The following is a 22238-nucleotide window of genomic DNA, read 5'->3' as shown; positions in this document are numbered from 1 at the left end:
CATCCAGGTTGCTGTGAATGCCATTATTATTGTTATTATTATTATTATTATTATTATTATTTTGAGACAGAGTCTCGCTCTTGTTGCCCAGGCTGGAGTGCAGTGGTGTGATCTTGGCTCACTGCAACCTCTGCCTCCTGGGTTCAAGTGATTCTCCTGCCTCAGCCTCCCGAGTAGCTGGGATCACAAGGGCGCACCACCATGCCTGGTTAATTTTTGTATTTTTGGTAGAGATGGGGTTTCGCCATCTTGGCCAGGCTGGTCTTGAACTCCTGACCTCAAGTGATCTGCCTGCCTCGGCCTCCCAAAGTTCTGGGATTACAGGCATGAGCCACCATGCCCGGCCAATGCCATTGTTTTGTTCTTTTTATGAATAGCCCTATGCACTTCTGTTGGCAGGTTTTATATTGGGCAGTGTGGTTTGATCTACAGGCCAGTGGATGGCACTTGTGGGTAAAAGCCAGCTGCAGCCAACACAGATGGGTGTATACTTGATCCTTGTTACTGGAAGAAGCTCTCTTTTTTCCTCAGGCAATGGGTTGATCTGTGCAGTGCACCATGGTCCGAGCTCCCTGCTCAACCCCCGGAAGGGGAGACCAAGATGGGTGGGTGGACAGGACCAAGATAAGTGGGGCTGGACTGGGAAGGACTGCTTACAGGTCCCCTAATGGCAAGCATAAGCACCAGTGCAGAGGAAGAGGTCCAATGGGCAGCCATCAAGCACCCAGAGGTGTGCCTAGGTATGGAGCTGGGAAACTTCTCAGCTCCAAGTTCTCTGCACAGGGAGTGGGGGCATCCTAAACTCCTGCTCTAGGAGAGTGAGTGGGTGCTCCAGATTGCTGGAGATCTGCCTGGAGGATCAAAAATGGCCCCCTGCACCATGATCTCTGCTCAGGAAGGGTGGAGTAACTCAGGCTATCTGGGTAGGAAGGTGCTCTATATGCCTGGAGATCTGCCTGGGCATGAAGCAAAGAGAGCGCCTCCTGCACCACAAACTCCATACAGGAAGGATGGGGTGATCCAGGCTGCTAATCCCTGGGAGCAGGTGCTCCAAATGCCTGGAGGTCTCCCTGAGTGTGGAGCAAAGAGGGCCCCGCTACACCAAGGACTCACTCAGGAAGACTGGAGCAGTTCAGGCTGTTAGTTCAGGTGAGCAGCTGCTCCAAATACCTGGAGATATGTCTGGGGGTAGAGTAGAGAGGGCCCTGCTGTGCCACGATCTCTAAGGCACCCAGCAATTACACATGCAGACAGTTCCAGGGTGCCAAGTTGGCTCTGACTACAAATCTTTTTGCCCAGGAGAAACTGTGGCCGTGGCAGTCCTCCTCCCACTCCAAGCCTGTGACAGAGGAGAGCACAGTTCCAGTGCCTACTGCTGGGACACCTTCCACATTTGCTGCCCAGTTCTGGCTGTGGAGGGCCCTACCCTGCTCCAGAGCAAATGCTCCAATCTCTAACCTGAGACTAAAATGCCTGCATGGCTACACTGCCAGGGTCACCAAAGAATGACTGACTTTGTATGAGCCTGGATTAAAAGTGGCATCCTTCTCTTGATCCCGGGTCTGGGAAAATATCTGCCACTTTTCCGTGTCCAAGCTGCTTCGTAAGTCAGCTCCAGGGCTTGGGAGAAATGAAATGCTCTCCCCTGGCCTGGGTTGTATGGAACCCCTGCGGAAAGATGGGCCATGAGAGACTCTCTGACCCTCCTAGGTTCTGGGGCGTCACTCACTTTTATTGGCTGGGTGCCATCATGGGGGCTGCCTGCCTACCTTCTCCTTGGGATCTGGGGTGTCTTTTGTTGTGCTGATGGATTCCCATTTTCCATCTTAAAGCTCACAGAATTGATCTTTATGCACTATTTTGCTATTTCCAAGTGGCTGAGGCATGCTAGAAGCCTGTAATTCACCATCTTGCGGGGAAAAAAACGAGTGATGAAGATTGCCTGTGTTCAGATACCAAAAAATGCATTAAGATAATGACAGGTCAAAGAACCACCTCGTCAAAATCTTTCTGAGGAAACAGAACATACTCGGCTCTCACTTTTCATGCCCTGTTGGCTGGATTTCTTCTTGGCTCTCTTCTGCACAGGGCAGAAAGACTGCAGTGTGTGTTTATCATTGGGATGCTCTGATGGGAAGCTGAAGTCTCAGAACAAAAACCCACTTTTCTTCACCCGTGAATTGCCCACACCCGTCAAGCTGGGCAGTGACCCATGAAGAGTGCTTCTGTAACTATCAGATGTCAGTCCTGGTCAAGTTCTATTCCCAACTGTGTAAGCCCAAAGCTGATGGGTGTAGCAACACAAAGCGGGGAAGCTAGTCACTAATACTTAGGAAATGCATTGGTTTGGGGGGGCTTCCCTCCTCCAGTGTGGATGCATCAGTCATCAGTCAGCACCATACCCTTTCCCTGGTGGTCCACTCATTTGTTTCCAGGCAGGTGGGATGAGTTGCTTGACTGGTGGGTTTGTAGCCCAGTCCTGTTCCCGGATTTTCCTTTGGGGAATGAGCTGTCTGCAGGAAGCATAAGCACCTCCACGCCATAGTATGCTCTTCCATGCCATAGTTTCACAGAGGCCAGGCTCCCACCTGGGAGGGGCAAGTCTGGGGTTCAGTATTAGAAAGCCCAGTCGCCACAGGCATAAGCCCACATTCTCTAGTGCTAGCTTTATCAAGGATGAAGGTGGTCTGACAGCTTCACGGCCTTATTCTTTTGCTTTGTTTCTCAATGGATTTAGCCCGTGGTTCTCACTCGAATGTGCAGCAGAACTGCCTGCAGGAGTTGTGAAAACACACATGCTGGGCTCCGCTACCAGAGTTTCTGATTCAGCATGTCAGCAGTGGGGCCCAAGAATTTGCATTTCAGACAAGTTCCCAAGTGAAACTGAGGCTGTGGACTGGAGACCACACTGAAGACCCAAGGAACACTTGGCTAAGAGAAGGCATTCTGTTATTGTTCCCTCAAACTCCAGAAGAACCCAATGTTCTCAAGGCTGTCTGAGTCAGCTGGGCCTCCTTTGCTAACCTGGGGCTGGCAAACAGTCCTCGGTCAGCATGAGTAATTCTTACAAATCAATATCCTCTTCTAGCCCACGGCCTTGGGGAGAAACAAATGATTATGGATTATCCTCATTTCTGTTCTATGCAGAAAGCAAGATGAGTCAACAGCAGCTGTACATCAGCCCTGAAATTGCTATTTTAAAACAGAGTTTGAGACATGCTCAGTTCTCCTTGGATAAAACCTTGTACAGCACTGTGCACAAATAAAGACTTTTTAATAATGATGGAGCTAGTGGATTTTAATGACTTGTCATTGAAGTGTAAAAGTACAAACATTTGCAGGTTAGGGAACCGTGTGATGAATGCCAGTGGATTCAGGAGAAGGCCAGAGCAGAGTGTGCGTCCCCTAGTGCTTTTCTCAGACATCCCTAGTGCTTTTCTCAGGCCCTAGCCCTCCCTCCAAGGTCAGCACCGTCTCAAACTCTAACAGGTAGATATGTTTTATCTGGCTTGCACTTTATATAACTGACATCATTCAGCAGGTTCTATGTGTCATGTCTGCTTTCTTTTACTCCACAAACGCAATGAATTCCTAAAAATGTCTCTCTTCTGATCATCCGTGTTGTTGACCACACATCCTTCACTCCAGCCTCTGTGAGTGGGCTGCCCGCTGCACACCCCGCCTCCCACCTGCAACAAGTTTTTGCAACTTCCTGGCACAGTGTGGCTGTTCCAGTAGAGCCAGTTCCCTCTAGGACTTTCCCATCTCCAGGGCTTCCTTCAGGCCTCCCACCCCCATCAGAAGGGGTTTCCCTTATTCCCTCTGCCCATTTCCATCAGTCAGAGCAGGTGAGGCTCTACCACCCACCCTGCAAGGCTTACACCTTAGAGGCCCGTGCGTTGCTCTCTGTTCATTTGGGGGCATCTTGTTCTGCACAGTCCCTCAGGGACCTGGATTTCCCTACACCAGGAGGAACATATGACCTCTTAGGCACCATGTCAGGGAGACAGAGGCTGGAGAACCCCACAGGGCTGTTCACCGCCTGGGCTTGGGAATGATACCTGTGTCTTCTGCCAATATTTCATGGTCAGAGCTAGTCATATAGCGAGTTCTCTTGGCTACAAGGGGGATGGGAAAGGCAGGATGGCAAAGGGAAGATTTGGTGAACATCCCTGTTGCTGCCACAGTGCTCAGATCAGCTCCGTCTCCAGCGCCAGATTGTTCTATCATCCCCTCTGCCCTTGGGCTCTCACGTGCTCCCTCTCCCTCCTGTTATTCTACAGTATCTGTATCTTGCACACCAGTGGTCTTCCAGGGGACATGTCTGGGGATGTTTGTGATTGCTGAGATTTGAGTGTGTGTGGCACTGACATCTAGCAGGGATAGGCCTGGGATGCTGGAAAACATCCTACAATAAACAGGACAGCCCTCCCAACACAAAGCACGGCCCAGTCCTAAGCATCGATAGAAGCGTGGCCAGAGCCCTGTAGTCCAGGGTGCCATTTCAGCTGGCGTAGGTCTTGCCTACTCCTGCTGAATTGCAACTCTGGGGAAAACAATCATGGTGGCCTAAAGCCAGGCTTGGTGACGCACTGAGTCCTGCTGCCCTGGCCCCTTCAGTGGGCCTGATGACTCTAGGAGAAATGAGGGACAGAAGTGACCAGGTAATAGAGCAGTGGCAGAGAAAAAAGGTCATCTGAGTGTTATTTGTAATGGCTTCACCAGCCTTAAAAATATAGCAGATAGTCTGGGTACAGTGGCTTATGCCTGTGATCCCGGCACTTTGGGAGGCGGAGGCAGAAGGATTGCTTGAGACTAGGAGTTGGAGACCTGTCTGAGCATCATAGTGGGACACTTTCTCTACAGAAAAATAAATTGGCTGGGCTGGTAGCGTGTACCTGTAGTCCCAGCTATTTAGGAGACTGAGGTGGGAGGATCACTTGAGCCCAGGAGTTTGCAGCTGCAGTGAGCTGTGATTGTGCTGCTGTACTCCAGCCTGGGTGACAGAGCAAGAACTTTTATAGTATCTGTCGATACAGATATACATATATTAATAGCAGATGGCAAGCCAAGTAGAGCTTCTCACCTGGAGTGCTCCTCCCTCCACGTAGACTGGGCACTGGGCTGCATCGCCACCTCTGAGAGGAGCTGGCAGGTCCTGAGTGTGTACACTCAGGTCTGCTGCACCCTGTACCCACCATATTTCTTCATCAGTGGCTGTTTTTTAGTTGGTGGTTGAACCAAGGTGCGGGTAACCCACATTAGCAAACTTGAGTCATCACCCTTCACTGTCCTCACAGTGGGCTGACTCCTGTGGTCTGGCTGTGCCTAGCATTGGTTTGAGATGAGTCGCATTCTAAGGCCAACTGTGCCATTTTCTGCTGCATGACTTTGGGCAAATCATTTAGCCTCCCTGGATTTCAATTCTGACACCTGTAAAAGAATGATTTGCTCTCTGTAACATAGATATTTTATTTTGTTCCTCCCCAAATACATAGAATCCGTAGATGCTCAGAACTCATCTTCAGTTCCTCCTGGTTTAATTAAATGCAGCAATGCTATTCATATGTCCTGTTACCCCGGACAGCCTGCTCACCTGGCCTTGAGGGATGGTTGTCAAAAGTTTCCCTAAAGGCAGAAATGAAGAGACTTGGTACAAGTTCTGAGAAACCATTGCCCATGGCAATGAGGAACAGGATTACCCAAGAGAATTACCATTCTCCTATTCATTCATTCAATAAGTTGTTGTTGTTGTTGTTGTTGTTGTTGTTGTTGTTGTTGTTTGAGACAGGGGCTGGCTCTGTCACCCTGGCTGGAGTACCGTGGCAAGATCTCAGCTCACTGCAACCTCCACCTCTCAGGCTTAAACCATCCTCCCACCTCAGCCTCCCGAGTAGCTGGGACTACAGGTGTGCGCCACCACACCCGGCTAGTTTTTGTATTTTCAGTAGAGACGGGGTTTTGCCATGTTGCCCAGGCTGGTCTCAAACTCCTGAGCCCAGCAATCCAAGGACCTTGGCTTCCCAAAGTGCTGGGATTACAGGCATGAGCCACTATGCCCGGCCACATTCATTCAACAAATATTTCTGACCCTCCTCAAAGTCCCGGGCACTGGAGATGCTGCAGAATGAGTGGCTGGAAGGCGTCTCTGCCCTCCTGGAGCTCCACCTCTTCCGCGTCCCCCTTGGCACCCAGCACTGCGGCAAGGAATCTGTGGAGCTCAGTAGTCCTCACTCGCTGAGAGCTCAGAGGAGAAGGGTAGAATTGGAAGTCTCAGCTTTTTCCACTCAGAAAGCTGCTAAAGCAGCTGCTGGGTGTCTCTCCCCCACCTTCTCTTGTGCTGGCCCTGGAGCACAGTAGGCATGGGAGAGGGTGGCCGAGGGAGGAACAGGGAGGGGTGAGGAGTGTGCAGATTGCCAGGTGAGGGGGCCTTGTACCCAAGTCATCAGGAGTTGATGGAGCTGCTGATGACTCTAGGGTGTGCGTGGGTCTGAGTCTGAGGTGGTAACAATGTCTCAGAATAAAAGCTGCCCCCTTTTTTTTCAGGCCACTGCTGCAGGACAGTGAAGCTGACTTAAAATGCCCCTGCCCTGGTAAGCCACCTGGTGTATGTGTGATAACATGGCCTTGGACGCCTCTCTTCCCTTGCTCTGTTGGAAGTTGGTAGATATGCTCCGGACTGTACAGCCTGGTACTTGCCTTTGTCCATTGCCATTTCTGGGACCACCCTTCAAAGCCACACATTGTAAAATGAAGGCACAGGGGCCATGCCCCCATTCTTGGCCAAGCCCTGAGGCTCTGCTGCCCAACTCTTCTAGGCCCCTTGACTTCTTGTCCACCAGGGCACAGGGCAGTGGAAGATACTGGGAAGGGGCCAACCTCACATAGCTTACGACCTTAGAGGAGCATGAAGATGCAGCCCTGGCCAGGCGCGGTGGCTCACGCCTGCACTCCCAGCACTCTGGGAGGCCGAGGCGGGCAGATCATGAGGTCAGGAGATCAAGACCAGCCTGGCCAACATGATGAAACCCCGTCTCTACTAAAAATACAAAAAATCAGCTGGGCGTGGTGGCGGGTGCCTATAATCCCAGCTACTCAGGAGGCTGAGGCAGGAGAATTGTTTCAACCCGGGAGGCGGAGGTTGTAGTGAGTCGAGATCGCTCCATTTGTAGTCCAGCCTGAGTGACAGGGCAAGACTCCGTCTCAAAAAAAAAAAAGATGCAGCCCTGAGCTGGTGTGCGTGTGTGTGTGTAGCCTGGGTCCTGGCCACCACCTGAGCTGCTCTAATCCAGGCAGATCCAGACACATTCCAAGGTGATACCTGGAATGGGGCAACGAAGCAGTTTTGTCCACTCATTCATCATATGTGAACGGAGCAAACAAATCAACCAAGGCCCTGCCTTCATGGAGTGTGTGTCCCAGGACCGGGCTGAGCGATAAAGGAGCCACACAGTTCATCCGAAGGTTTCATGCTGTGGAGGAATATAACACGGGGCACATCCAAGAGGGGGGCTGGAGCTCCGATTTTCTAAATATCAGGACGGCTTCACTGAGAAGGTGATGTTTGAGCAGATACCCGAAGTGAGAGAAGGATCCACGCGGCACCTGGAAGGATAAAGCCAGGCAAAGGGAATGACAAAAATGTGGAGGTTGCAGTTAGCCGAGATCGCACCACTGCACTCCAGCATGGGGGACAGAGCGAGACTGTCTCAAAAAAAAAAAAAAGTTCTGAGATAGGAGCATGCACACAGACTGAGGAAACTGCAAGAAGGCTGATGAAGGGGCCTGGAGCCCTACAGAGCAGAACTAGAGGAACAGCTTCACGAGGGTGACCACAGAGCTGTGTGTGTGCTGCCTGCTACAGTGGCCCGGGGAAATGAAGGTAGGGTGAGACCTGCCGTGAGATTGGTGACAGGGGACTCCAGCAGGAGACACTTTCTTCCTGGCCTGGAGAGGAGGGGAAGATTCCGACCGCTGAAGTTGGGAGGGAATGAATCCCAGCCCAAAGCTGGAGCTAATGAGGAAAACCTTGGCCATATGGGGGTTGGGGAAATAGGATGGGGTCCAATTTGGCTGGCACATAGCATGATGAGCACTGAAGGACAAGGCAGATCTACACAGTCAATTTCACTTTTGCAACTCAATAGCTTTCTTAAAGAACAAAGTCCAGGGCCAGGCGCCATGGCTCATGCCTGTAATCTCAGCACTTTGGGAGGCCAAGGCAGGTAGATCACTTGAGGTCAGGAGTTTGAGACCAGCCTGGCCAACATGGCAAACCTCGTCTCTACCAAAAACACACACACATACACACAAAAGAGCTCCCAGGCCAGGCCAAGGTCCAGCCAGAGCCATGGAGAGGGACAAAGGTAAGGCAAAGGTGATGAAAGTGAGATCTATTCAGAGGCTGAATGGAGGATTTGGGGGGCTGCGTATGTCCTCTGGGAGGGAGAGGGAAGAATGGGGGCCAAGGTGCAGGCCTCCAGCTGGGAAGTGAATTCTGTCTTTGACACCTCTCATGTCCTAGACACTGGAGCTGAACATCCCACAACCCTGTGTGGTGGGTTAAAAGATCACCTTTTACAATAGAGGAAGTAGCTGAGCTTCAAGATTAAGGACCTGCTCAAAGTTGTGCAGTGCAGCAATGGGGGCACCAGATTAGCAGCTGGGTCTGGACCCCACCACCTCACCACTTCCCACAGGAGTTCGCACTGTCGCGGCCTCAGGCCTCAGCCAGGGAGTGGTTGGAGTCTCACCGTTCCTGTCCCTGGATGGAGGTGGGAAATTCTTCTCCATGAGCATCTCTCCTTGTCTTGGCTTTTTCTACTTTGCCCTGAGGCATTTTGCTTTACAGCTTGACAGAACCGATGTCTCTGGAAATGTGTTTCTTTTCTCTGGAAGATGCATTTGGCTCCAGAAACTCTGAGCCTCTCAGAGGGTCTTTTGGGCAAAGCTTCAGTCACGGTGGAAGGGGAGGTGGTGTGTGCTTGGCCCTCGGCAGGCTGCAGGCCAGCCGACTGTGCGATGTTGCGCTGGTTCCTTCAGGTCAGCAGAGAGGACTCTGAAAGGGCCTGGTGATACTGCTACCTGTTCAGATGAACTACAGCCCAGCAGAATAGGCCTGAGTTAGGGGACGCACCCACCACCTTCGGCTCCTTAGGAGTTCAAGGAGCACAAGCTGTGGCCTGACAATCCCCCTCTAACTTCCTGCTAGGCCTCCAGAGCCTGGCATTGCTCAATCCTTGTAATCCTTGATTAAAATATTCCCTGCGCCACCCCTCTCACCACTTGGCATTTCCTGCTACCAATCTGGAAAGCGGTATCACAAGTCTGTATATTAAGTTGTGAGAGAGATGGAGAAGGATCTTTTAAAGTCAGTTGCCATCTTCCTCTTTCCCCATCTGCCTACAGTCACTGCTGACAGGGTGATGGCAATGTCCCCAGGCACCCCGTGGCTGGGGGGAGCAGGAGGCAGAGTTGAGAATGCTTACCCTTTTGGATGACTCAGAGCCAGGAGATGATGGGGTGTGGAAGGCAGGAGCCAGGAGGGGTACTGCCTGGATGGGCTCTGAGGTTTGTAAAAGCTGGTGCTAGGCCAGACAAGGTGGCTCATGCCTGTAATCCCAGTACCTTGGGAGGCTGAGGCAGGCAGATCACTTGAGGTCAGGAGTTTGAGACTAGCCTGGCCAACATGGTGAAACCCCGTCTCTACTAAAAATACAAAAATTGGCTGGGTGTGGTGGTGCACACCTGTGGTCCCAGCTACTTTCTTGAACCTGGGAGGCAGAGGGTACAGTGAGCCGAGGTCGCGCCACTGCACTCCAGCCTGGGCAACAGAGCGAGACTCTGCCTCAAAAAAAAAAAAAAAAAAAAGAAAAACAGAAAAAGAAAAAAAGGCTGGTGCTGGTGCGCCCTCACCCACACCCGCCTTGGCCCAGGGGCCTCCTGTAGTCCCCACTCCCGCCTCTCCCACTGCTTCCCACCTCCCTTCAATGTAGGCAATGAAGTTGAGCTTGGACTAGAACAGGCATCTTGCTCCAATCCTCCTTGTCTAATTTGCAGGGTTTTAACGTGTATTGCATTCACTATGGCACAATGTGCTTTGTCCTTGTCTTGTTAATTTGGCAACATACAGAGCAAACCCATAAATCTCCTCCAGAGTTTACTGAATAGCTTTTCATGTAGTTACCAAATTGTATTTGCCATCTCCCTCAATCTTTTCACATGCATATTTGAAAGAATTATTCAAATGAATGATAATTACATCCTTGGAAAGTGGAGAGCAGTGGGGAGAGGGCTTTGAAGGCTGAGACAGAAAGCCTCGCCTCTGGCAGGCCCCACCCCCACCCCAGGGGCTGAAGGGGGACCCTCTGTGCACTGACATCCACCCACCCAGACCTCTGGACAAGAGCAGGAAGTGCATTTAAACATTGTACTTGCCATTCTTTCAGTGCTCTGTTCCTCACTGAGTTCTCCTGGGGAACTAGGAAGGGAATCTGTTTGGTTACCTAATTAAACTTTCCTATTTTTAATCTCATGGTGAATTTGTGCAAAACACAAAGCCCAGGAAAATGCCAGTGGCAGCTGCTTCAGCATAAAAGGTGTTGTGTTTGCAGTGGGCATTGTCAAGAGTCTGAAAGCTAAATAGGCCTTCTCTAAAAACACCCTAGAACGTCCCTAAGCATGATTGGAAACATTAGAAATAAATGTGCTGCCTTTTACTCTCCAGGGCTACAAAGAATGCTAGAGTGGAGACAAGAGTCCAGACTCTGAAATAACCTCCTTTGGACACAGAAGCTACCACTGTTGCTTATCGGATGCAGCGGGCCCTGGGTTTTTCTGGGGCCTTAAGCAGTGAACCCTGGTCAGCTGGCCTGAGTCCCAACCCAAGCCCATCACAAGCCTCAAGACAGGAAGATCTCAGTGAAACCTTTCCTCTAATCCAAGTGACATCGTTGTCGCAGGTGTTTGTACATGAAAGCAGAGTGATGAAGGTGTGTGGGTCCACGGAAGAAGTACAAATACAGCACTAGTTCATATTTTTCCTAGTCTCTCCCTGTTACCAGGTAAAGTTATAGCATGTTCACGGATGTGCATTTATAGCATAACTGGTTTCATTCCTCAGACCTAACTTTGTGTAGAATAACTCATACCAAAGGTGACTAAGGGCCCATTCCTAGCACTGCTTTGCAGCACACTGAAGTGGGAAAAAGAATTCTGAAATCATGCACAGTGGGAATTGAATCATGAGGTTGTCTTTGAGTAAGTGCTTTTAGCTTTTGGAGTCTCAGTTTCCTCATTTCTAAAATAGGGATAATGCTTATTTCATAGATTTTAATTTATGTAAATATATAGTACTGGACCCTCAGATGTGAGTATTCTTCCTGCTAGCCTTATCTCTCCAACTTTGAAAGCAGCAGTTGTAAACTAGAAGGGAATGCTTAAGGGAAAAACAGTTGCCCAATGTCATCTGACATCTCCCCAGAAATGTACATCGTCCACCTGAGACCACACAGCAGCCATTGCTCTGTCCAGGTCGGCTCTGTAGGTTCTTATGGTAAGGGACCGACATTCCTTTTCACTTCGGTCAGGGGTGTTTGCGGTGGGGAAGAGATGCAGACAGGTTTGCGGAGCGCCACCTTCAGGAGTAAAAGTGGAGTGCAGGGGATGTTAGTGACGCCGTCGTAAACTGCTTAACTGTGAGATTCTGAAATCTTTTTGTAATTATCATTTGTTATTCCACTTTCCCTATTACAATGCAGATACAGAGAAAAACCCTTAAACCTAGAAGAGCTGAGTGATGGGAGCAGCAAGGAAGTGGGTTCTAAGAACTCTTTGAAGGTTAAAATACCACTCCTGAAATAGACCTCACCAGTGAATAAATCAAATTACATTGATTGTTAGAATTCAAACTCTTCCACAGCATAACTATAGAGATAGGGAAGGCTCCATTGAGAAAGCCTCAAAATTACTATGCATTTAAATACCCCTAGTTATTTACATAATAATGGCTGTCACTTATTGAACACACACTATGGATTTGCATGTTCAAAGGGTTTTACTTGTTTCAACTCATTTAGTCTTAACAACCCTAGGAAATGGGGGCAATTATTACTCTGTTGAGTAATTTGCCAATCTGCTACATGTATGATGTGTGGAGCTGGGTGTGTACTCTTAACCCAAGGCCGACGACTGCACCTAGAGAGGAATACATTTTTTAAAAGGTTATTTTAAAAATCTTTAAAAAGGGAAACCTTTAAAATGTTAAAAAAAAATTAAAAATCCTTTAAAAACACAAAAATGAAAACCATTAACTCTAAAACAGCAACAGAGGCGGAGGTGCAAAGGCTAACAAATAAGGATGTTTAACTAATGAGAGGCCCAACTGCAGGCGTTTTGTTTTGTTTTGTTTTGTTTTGAATAAATTCACTGTCATAGTTGCTTTTTACCAAACTCCCCTTCTCACATGCCACTTCATTCATCAATGAGTATTAACCCATTCTTCTTACCCAATGGTATAGGTGGAGAAGAAATAAAGTCCTTACCCCAGGTAACACTGTTGCCTAATAGAATATTCTCCTGGATTCTTGGCTCAGCCTGTGGAAGTACCTGGGGAACTCTCACACTTAATGCTTATTTTGAATATGCTGACTCCTCTGTCCACAATCAAACATCAATAATCAAATCTGCTGGCAGAGCCAAAATAAATGGTCTAAATCCATAAGCTCGCAGTTACACAGCTTAAAGTAATCAAGTGGGGGAAAAAAAGAATACTTAAGAATGCAAATGGAAATTTTAGGGAAAAAGAAGAAAAGCAAAGGTCCAAAAAGCAATGTCAGAGGAGAAACCCGCTCTCTGAAATAGTGGCTTCTCACGCAATGACACAGAACGTCCACATGCTAAATCATGAAGATCATGACAATACGGTGACTGCATCGGAAACAGAGTATTTCGTTAATAGAAAATTATTAGGACAATTGGGTCAGGAAGACACTGCTGTCTAGAATAGTCGGGATACAGCGAAGATTGCTGTTTTACTTCAGCAAGAACAGGGTGGAGGCCGCACTGTATTTGTTTGCATCTGTCCTTGAGTCATCCTTACGCCCACAGTCATCACCACCATGTAGCTAGTGACAATAAGCCTGTGAGATAGGCATTCTGATCATTTCACAACGGTGTATGAAAAAGACTCTGAAAGAGAATTTGCCCAAATTTTACATATTGTGTGTCTCATATATATAGTTACCATAGTAATACGTGCAGGACTGAGATTCAAACACAGCCCTGGAGTACCTGACAGCTGTCTGCAATCTCTCCCAATCTGTGCAGGAATTTCACAGAAGCAGAGCATTTCCCCACAATGATCTAAGTTTTCCAGCCTCAACTATTAAAGAGAGAAAAATTTCAATTTCTGTGCATTCAAATCTATTCAATTTATTTTTACAAACAAAATCCTTATTCCTGTTGGCTATGTGGCCCCGTACGTTCCAGGCCAGCTAAAGAAGTTAACTTGAAGCGGGATGTGTGGACCCTCATTCTCTGTGCCCCACTACCTGTCAGCGTGTCATGGACATCAGGGCTCAAAGTTTTGTGCATCCTAGTAAATACCACTGCACCAATGAGTCTTTTTGATACATTTTTTTTTTGAGACGGAGTCTCACTCTGTCACCCAGGCTGGAGTGCAGTGGCGCAATCTTGGCTCACTGCAACCTTCTCCTGCCTCAGCCTCCTGAGTAGCTGGGATTACAGGCGTGCGCCATGAAGCCCAGCTAATTTTTTGTTTTTTTTTTTTGTATTTTTAGTAGAGATGGGGTTTCACCATGTTGGCCAGGCTGGTCTCGAACTTTTGACCTCAAGTGATCTGCCCGCCTTGGCCTCCCAAAGTGTTGGGATTACAGGTGTGAGCCACTGCGTCCGGCCTTTTCAATACAATTTAAATCAACTGGCAGCCCTCATAATCAGAAAAGAGGATGTCCGTGCCATCTAGCATTATCTTACAAACTCCCTGGACGAGGTCTCTACCAACAATACTCTTAGCCAGACACCTGATGATACTTCAAAAGCACTGGGAACCAACACTATAATGACGGGTTCAGGGAAAAAAAACACTCTCATCATGCCTTAAGTTATGTCTAGTTGTCTTTGACATTTAATTTCAATTTTCATAGGAATTAATCATGGCTCTAACATTTACATTGATACTGACCATGTGTTTATCTTACACAATGCTCATAATGTTAGCCACTGAATGCAGGCAAACTGGAGAAGTATGATGCTTTTATTTATTTAGCATCTATGATGCCATATGAGATCAATTTCTTCATTAAAGAAAAACAAACCAGCATAAGAAAAACGAATTAAAATTTTTTTTTTTTCTCAGTGGCAGAATCACATAGCTGTTTCGATACAGATTTCCACTAGGTCTAAAATACTGTTTTGGGAATTGTAAAGATTCCATTACAGAAATACACAGAACAGAGGATAAATACAATCACATTAGTTTATCAGATGGTTGCACTAAACATCCTTTGCCTTACTTTTCCTATAAGAAAAGTTCGCAGGATCAAATAAAAAATTCTACTAGCAGCATACGACTCTGGTTTGGGAGGACAAAACCCTGAAAGGAAAAGATAAAATCAATAACCTGGTACACTTGCAGTGAAATGCTTTGTCTCTGCAGAAGTGTGCACGTTTGTGAATATTTCACATAAGGTAAGAAATTTATAATTTCAAAAAAACTGAAGGAATCTGAACACATATTCTTCATAAAAACAAACGATTGCTTTTCAATGCCTTTTTCCCTTGGAACATAAGCTGCTTTAAGAAAGGTGGCGAAAGCTTTAATGAACAGCGTTTTGTTATTCATCTGAAATACTTGGACAGAAAATTGGCAAATTTGGTACATGGTTCAAGAAGTAAAACATTAAGGATTTTATAAAACCAAGTTAAAACATGCACATTTTCTACTGCCAAATGGCCAATACCTTAAATTGTCTTTAAATCTAAAAGACTAAGGATCTTAGGGGGAAAAGCCACTTCTAATACATAACAGTAACACTGCAACAGGAGTAATAATTAAGTTAACAGAAAGTATTAAGGAAAAACAAAGTAACCACTTAAAAAACAATAAACATTGTTAAAACCTACAGTTGCATTCCAATTTTAAAAGAAAGTTTAACTATTTAAGTGGATGATGATGTTCATGCTGTTTAAATGTTCTTATGAAAATGATTACTGATGCAACACCCGGTATAAAGCACTGTGAATAAACATGCTCAGCAGCGTGTACTTCCAACGAATTCAAAATTACATATGATCATATGAAGAATATCATTCACCAAGGACAGTCCCAAGGCATCTAAAAATCCTAAAGATCTGGACAGACAAAGCAGAGATACATTTTGTTTCTCATAGTTACATTGTAACATGCCACTCACATTATAGCTAAAATTACACTAGTCACAATTTTTAATCTTACAGAATAAAGCTATAGCATGTGAAATTACAATATATTTATCTTCTTTAAAATCATTTTTAAAGAATGGCAGATATGTTATTTATTAGAAGCCAAAACCAACGGAAAAATGTAACTGGTAAATGCAGCCAAAATGTATTTGTGGCTAATTAAATGCTGCAACAGATTTTTTTTGGTCTATGAGACTTTTAAAAAACAGAAGGTTGGTAAGGAATTCCCATTTATCAACAGAAATGAAAAGTTCATGAAAGAAATTCAATACATATTAAAACATTTTAACAGAGTGCTTTTTTGTGGTTAAACAAGAAATATCTCTAATAAATAATGGGTGTAAACAGGTAAGAAAACTCAAATGAATTAAGATGCTTTAATATGAATGTCTAACAATCCTCTTTTGAAGGACATCAAAAACTACCAGATTTTCTTTTAATGTCAACTGAAATGCAATTATGATTTCTTCTATTAACATATACCAGGATTTACTGCTTGAGATCAGCAAACTACGGCCCACAGGCCCAATCTGACCGGCTTCCCGTTTCTGTAAATAAAGTTTTATTGGAACACAGCCACACTAATTTACATGTTATCTGTGGCTGTTCTTATGCTCTAAAGGCAGAGCTGAGTAGTTTTTACAATGGCATTTGAAGTCCATATGATTCCTGTATTATTTACTATCTGATCCTTTACAGAAAAAGTCAACCCCTGCCCTAGGGGGCTAAGATAGTGTATGTTTCTTTACTTTTATTAACACTCTGTTTTCTCTTATTCTAATGCATGTGTGTAATCCATCTCTTTTTAATACCTCATTTTATTTGTTGGTGTATACCTTGGAAACTTAACTGTTAGCTGAATTACCATCTTTAATATATTTGGAACATAAGCATATGTCCAGCCAGAATCTGTTTGATTTCAGGTCACGTGGGAATTCTCCAGGAGTTAGATGACAATAAAATGGGTGCACCACACACCAACAGAATGGCCAGAAAACTGTACGTCTTATTTTATCTTGAATAAGGAAGTTGGAGGGCAAAAAGAATAATGAAAACCAAACATACTTTAAAGTAAATACCATTGTAAATCAGAGGGAAAACAGCTTGAGAGTTTTCAAAACACACACACACACACACACACACACCCAGAGCCATCCTCCCACCTGTCACAAACTAAGAGCTATAACATAAGCAAAGTATATTTGTTTTATAAATATATTACTGTCTATATACATATAGATACATCCATAATACATGTTAAATAATTATTTGTATAATCAATACTACTTTAAGTTTTTTGTGTATTTTAAAATTACACATTCTATTAAAAATATCAAAATAATTCTTTGAAAATACCAAGAATAAAACCAGTGAAGAACTGCTTTCCATCCAAGTGGTTCTAAATCTTATCATTGGCCGTCCAGACCCCAGACTTGGTCGTTCACAACTCAAAGAAACATAGTTTAATTAGAGAAAAGTTAGCCATCAGAAACACTCCCCCCAACCCCTGTTTTTAATACCTCATAACAAATACATATTTGTGTATATAGATATACATAAAATACTCTTCAGTTATATTACATATTCTCATAAATGAATTTTCATAAAAACACAAAGTTCAAGTTTCCACCAGTATCAAATATATTATACTGGTGTGCATTTCTTCCAAATGTGTAAGTCAATGACAAACTCTTATCAGGATATAGAGAGAGATCATAAAAACAAGACTGAAAACGTCTGTATCCCATGCAAGAAAGGAGGAAATACTAAGGGCCAGTATTTGGCCAGTTGGGTACTATTCCCTCTGGACTAAGACACAGAGACAACAGACTGGCTAATTACTGTGTAAAGCACAGTCAACTGTCAATTATTCAGGGGCAAAATACTCCAGTCTGAATCCTTTTTTTTTCCGATCAGTTGACCATTTCTGGCAACTTCACTTATTAACACATCTCTCTGGTTATTTATTAGCAAGTCTGGTAAAAGATTTGGTTAGAGAGAAAGTTTTGGCTAAAATGAAGGCTTGTGATCAGCTATGGATTTAATTTAATGATGGACTCCTTTGACTTACTGCTTTAGATAAGTAAGAATTTGCTGTACCTAAAGTCTGCCAATTATCTCATTCTACAGCTCTGAACGCAACATCGGTGCTTCAAAAAAAGGGGACAAACTGTCCTCTTCACATAAGAAAACTGCTATTTTTAAACTCATAATTAATTACACTGAAGGATTTAGTGTGGGTAGTTCAGAGCTACTCACTTCAGTAGAGGTGGCAGCTGGCTACACTACTTTCCCATAATTTAAAATCCATGAGGCAATGACAAATAGTCAGCTAATAACACAAGAAGGTCAAATTCAAAGTGTCACACACATCTCACCTAAGATCTCATTTAAATAAATGTAAAATTTGGCGAATGTTCAAATAATTAAAATGGTAAAATGAAGAAAATGGAAGCAAAACCTACATGTATAATTTAAAAGTGATTTCATACTAAAAAGAAGTCTTAGAATATGACTAAAATAAAAGATACTACACATTTGTAACCCTGTTTTTGGCACTGAGTTAGCCTCTACATTTAAACTTGCTTTATAGTGACCAAATCAAGGAGAACAATTTCACATGCGAGTAGGGTTGCTTTCAGACAGACACCACTCAGAATGGGTTGTGTGGCCTCACCCATATTATTTCTGGCTACAGATGAGTGCCACACTCATTTCAAACACAACAGCAATAATTGTGTAGAATACCACTTTCCTGAATTAAGTTTGCTGAACACGGTTCAGATTATTGGTTATGTCAATATGCACAATGCCTTTTAGAAGCATTTACTGTATACCCAAATCCTACTTCGTGCAACACACAGTGTCACACAAGTAGTGAAAATGTTATCCTAGTCAAAGGTGCTTGGACATTATTTTCAGGCAGCATTTTACCTTTATTTTAAGTTCACACTAGGTAAGTTTTAGGAGAAAGAAAATGCCAATAAATTTATTTACTGTGTTTTAATATATTATATAAAACTAAGACAGACATTTCTATTTATCTAAATTGTTATTTTTATTTTCTAATCTAATCTAGACCTCAATTTTACTTTAAAAATTTGTATTTAAATAAGGGATAAAATGTTGCCCAAAAGTCTAATCATAGTTGCATACTTGTGTTTTAACTAGATCTACAAATCAAAATAGTTCTTATAGTTAAAAAGATACAATTTGTATCAACAGTAAAAGGTACTTTCTGGTTTTTCAGGGCTTCACTTCAAACTGTAGCATGTAGGATAATCAGAATAGCCAGGGCATCTAAGCAGACTACAGAAAAAGATCTGAATGCATCTGTTACATGAAGTACAATTCAAAACCTGGACGCAACAGTCAAGTGATGTCAATCACACAACTGTCTGCCACTGACTGCAAAATCTATCTTCTACTCTGCAGAAATGTATTCACCACTAGCAAAACCCATGACTTTGAAACCAGAAATATCCCTTACTAATACTAGAACAGACCTTAGTCTGTATCTAAAACTACACTATTTGTGGCAAGAGTCTGGCCTTAATAATATAACAGGCCCCCCCAAGAAAACTACCTTCAGGAAAATGGAAAATATACAATATCTTACAAAAATTTTAAGTTACCATTTACAACTCCTCCATCACCATTTCTCTATAGTGCAGTATCAAGAAATGTTGCATAACCTCAACACATAAACCCACCTCAGGCCAGCCTTGATAAATAGCAGGAAAGCTAAAGAGTATGTTAAATATAAAAGTTGCATTGTGAATAATTAGATTCATTAAAAACAGGCAAGTGCTGTGAAAGGGTTATTTTATCCAGTATTGTTGTGCCCCAAAACAAAAAGACAGACATATTAAAAATACAGGTTAATGGAAATCTAGGAATTCAATTCCACTTCTACTGTCAAGAAGCACATCATAGCTGGATAACAAAGCTCTAACCTGTAACAGTTACAGCTTTTGCCTTATTCATTTTTAAAAAATGGAAACATTTTTCCATTGATTGCATCTGCTTTCTTTTAAATTGACCATATTAAATTAACTAATTTCTTAACAGAAAAAAAATCCAAACAAAAATAACACATCGAAAAGTGCCATATTGTAAATCATTCTAATATATATATACTGTAACCCATTTCAACATAAAACTGGTAACTTACATTTTGTTTAAAATATAAAGTCAGTGCTGTAGTATATCTTTGTTTCTATAAATAATGATTATAGCACAAAGAAGCCCACTTTCCCCAAATAAAAATAACTTAAAAAGCTGTAAAAGAGGCTAACTAAGCTTGGCTCGAAAAAACAGTTTGCTAGGTCTAGTCAAATGTCCCACATTCTGAAGGTATTGTAATTGCTTGCAATTGATAGACAAACACCAAGTTAATAAAACACAAAACAAGGATAAAAAGTGCTGCATATAAACCCCTGATGCACCAAAGATTAATATCAAAGATCACAGATACATCTATTAAATCAAACTGGAAAAATTTCCAGCCAAGGATATAGCTTTAAAAAGGAAATGTTAAAAAAAAAAGTTTAAATGTAAAGCAATCCCGTGATACTTCCACCATGTGGGGCTATACATACAGATTCCATGATACAGTATTTCACATAAATGGATACTATATAACCTCCTTGCTGAGAAGGAGATCACATGTGCTATTGTAGCAAACCTCCCTCAGCATTTGAGCTGAACAAAAAACTACTAAACACCACAAAGATGCATCATCTTTCAATAACCCAGCTGGGATTTCTCCACTAAAATGGCTGCGGCGAGCTGCTGGGCGTCTGTCATGTGAGGATTCCTTTTCATGACAATTCTCACAAGGTCAGGTGGGAAGATGTTGCACAAATTGATATAAATCTTTTCTCGGTTGTCTTGATACCTCGGGGGATCTTGCGGCATTCCACAGTATGGGATCCGCCAGGCTGGCTCCTGCTGCTCAGGGAGGCTCTGGAAGGTGAACTGCTCATAACACGGCTGTGTGGAGTTATCGGGCAAGGAATAAGTCTGCCGGTACCCATAGGCATCGATCCCATAGCCTGGCCGCTCCCAGCTTCCCAGGCCTTCCTGGCGGGAATAAGGCTTTCTTTGTCGTGAAGGAGAACTGTCATAAAGTCGAGAGTCAGAGATGCTGTCTATTCTCGTGGCCACCAAGGACCTCCCTAGGTGTGGTGCCTTAGAGTGTGCTGAACTTGGAGGAGAGGGGTAGTCGCCAGGACAGCTGGACCGGGCGCCCACAGCGGAGTGCTGCAGGTGCAGAGCCAGGTGCGGAAGAGGAGGCTTGTGATGGAACTTTGGTTCTTCGTGACTGTAACTTTGCCCTCTGGTTAAGGGGTCGTGGAAATTCTGCAGGAACGGTTGAGGATTAAGGCGGCTGTGAGGGTGCATGTGTTGACACTTCAAATTCTCCTCTAGCTGTGGGTCGGGGGAGCTGACATAGGACCGGTCATTGTAACCCACGTAGGAGTCACTGCTCCCACAGCTCATGCTCCCTTCACTGCTGCAGTCAGAAGCTACGGAACTTATTCTATAATCTGTGTCTAAGGAGAAACGCCTTTCAGGGCTTCGTGGGCCTGAGAGACTCAGATTTGAGTATGCATTCAACATGGAATAATATCCGATGTCGACAGGTGAGTCACATTTTGGATACTGTTCATAAGGCATTGGCGTTCCATGATTTTTGGTTGCCATCATCATTGAAGGATATTGTCCCTGTGGTCTTTGATCCTGAGGTGGGAAATGAACTCCAGATGGAAGGCCATTGCTTAAAGATGTAGTGCTTTGGGGTTTTGCAGTAGAAGTAGCTGGGATGCTAACTAAGGAAGGTACAGACCTGGTTTCCAATTTGTTTTTGGTGGGAAGCTTTTCTTCTAGGTCTTGGTAGACTTGCGTCCTTATGCTTGGATCTGATTGCCTCTTTGGAGCACCTCGTTTGACATCAGAAGTGCTATCAGCCTTGGTGCTACAAGGAACGCTGTTGCTTTTCACCAATCCTCCTTCGTTTGCAGTTTTGGCTGCCGTATTTCTAGACATGGCACGGAGTTCATCAGCCACTGACCGCTGTGGCTGACTGCCCCTTTCGGGATGGTAATATTTGCACTTGTGTCCATAGGTACACTTCTTTCCTAAGAAGAGTAAAATTAATTAGGCAAAGGAGCATACCATCAGATCCTGAAAACTCAGTTTGGCCCTACGATTTTAACTTGTAGAAGAGACAACGATAGAAATGGGAGCTGTGCTAAGTGTCACCCTGTTCTTTACTCTTAAGAAACGTCACTTCTCAGTCTTCTCATTTCTTTACTGTCAAGAACAGGAGGAAGTTGGCCGAATGAGTAATAATCACCTCCAGAACTTTTTTTTTTTTGAGACAGGGTCTTGCTCTGTCACCCAGGTGGAGGGCAGTGGTGTGATCTCAGCTCACTGCAACCTCTGCCTCTCAGGTTCAAGCAATTCTTATGCCTCGGCCATCTGAGTAGCTGGGATCACAGGCGTGCGCTACCAAGCCTGGTGAATTTTTTTGTATTTTAAGTAGAGACAGGGTTTCTCCATGTTAGCCAGGCTGGTCTCAACTCCCGGCCTCATGTGATCTGCCCACCTTGGCCTCCCAAACTGCTGGGATTACAGATTTGAGCCACTGCACCCAGCCACTTCCAGAACTTTTGGCTAATACCTCCGTGTCCTCAACTCCTACCTGCCTCTTGTCTTCCAGTAGGACTTTATAATTAGGTAGGAAATTCTGTTTTGAAGAGCACAGTGTA

The 22238-nt window shown here is 44.5% G+C and overlaps 2 protein-coding genes across 7 annotated transcripts in view; one reads left to right on the top strand and one right to left on the bottom strand.

Annotated features, from left to right (window-relative positions):
* Positions 1–18095, top strand: part of RDX (radixin) — a 109331-nt gene extending 91236 nt beyond the window's left edge. Inside the window, exons 15-16 of the transcript XR_008620258.2 lie at positions 6547–7882; positions 10727–18095. The gene's annotated coding sequence lies outside the window, so the exon portion shown is untranslated. The remainder of the gene's footprint in view (positions 1–6546; positions 7883–10726) is intronic.
* Positions 14258–22238, bottom strand: part of ZC3H12C (zinc finger CCCH-type containing 12C) — a 78433-nt gene continuing 70452 nt past the window's right edge. For all 6 annotated transcript variants that reach the window (XM_034933635.3, XM_034933633.3, XM_034933634.3 and 3 more), the window contains exon 6: positions 14258–21605. In XM_034933635.3, coding sequence (XP_034789526.1) covers positions 20209–21605 — 1397 coding nt within the window. In that variant the 3' untranslated portion in view covers positions 14258–20208. The remainder of the gene's footprint in view (positions 21606–22238) is intronic.

The sequence above is a fragment of the Pan paniscus genome, chromosome 9, assembly GCF_029289425.2.
Source record: "Pan paniscus chromosome 9, NHGRI_mPanPan1-v2.0_pri, whole genome shotgun sequence".
Classification (NCBI taxonomy): Eukaryota; Metazoa; Chordata; class Mammalia; order Primates; family Hominidae; genus Pan; species Pan paniscus.
This window is presented reverse-complemented; position numbering and strand designations above follow the sequence as displayed.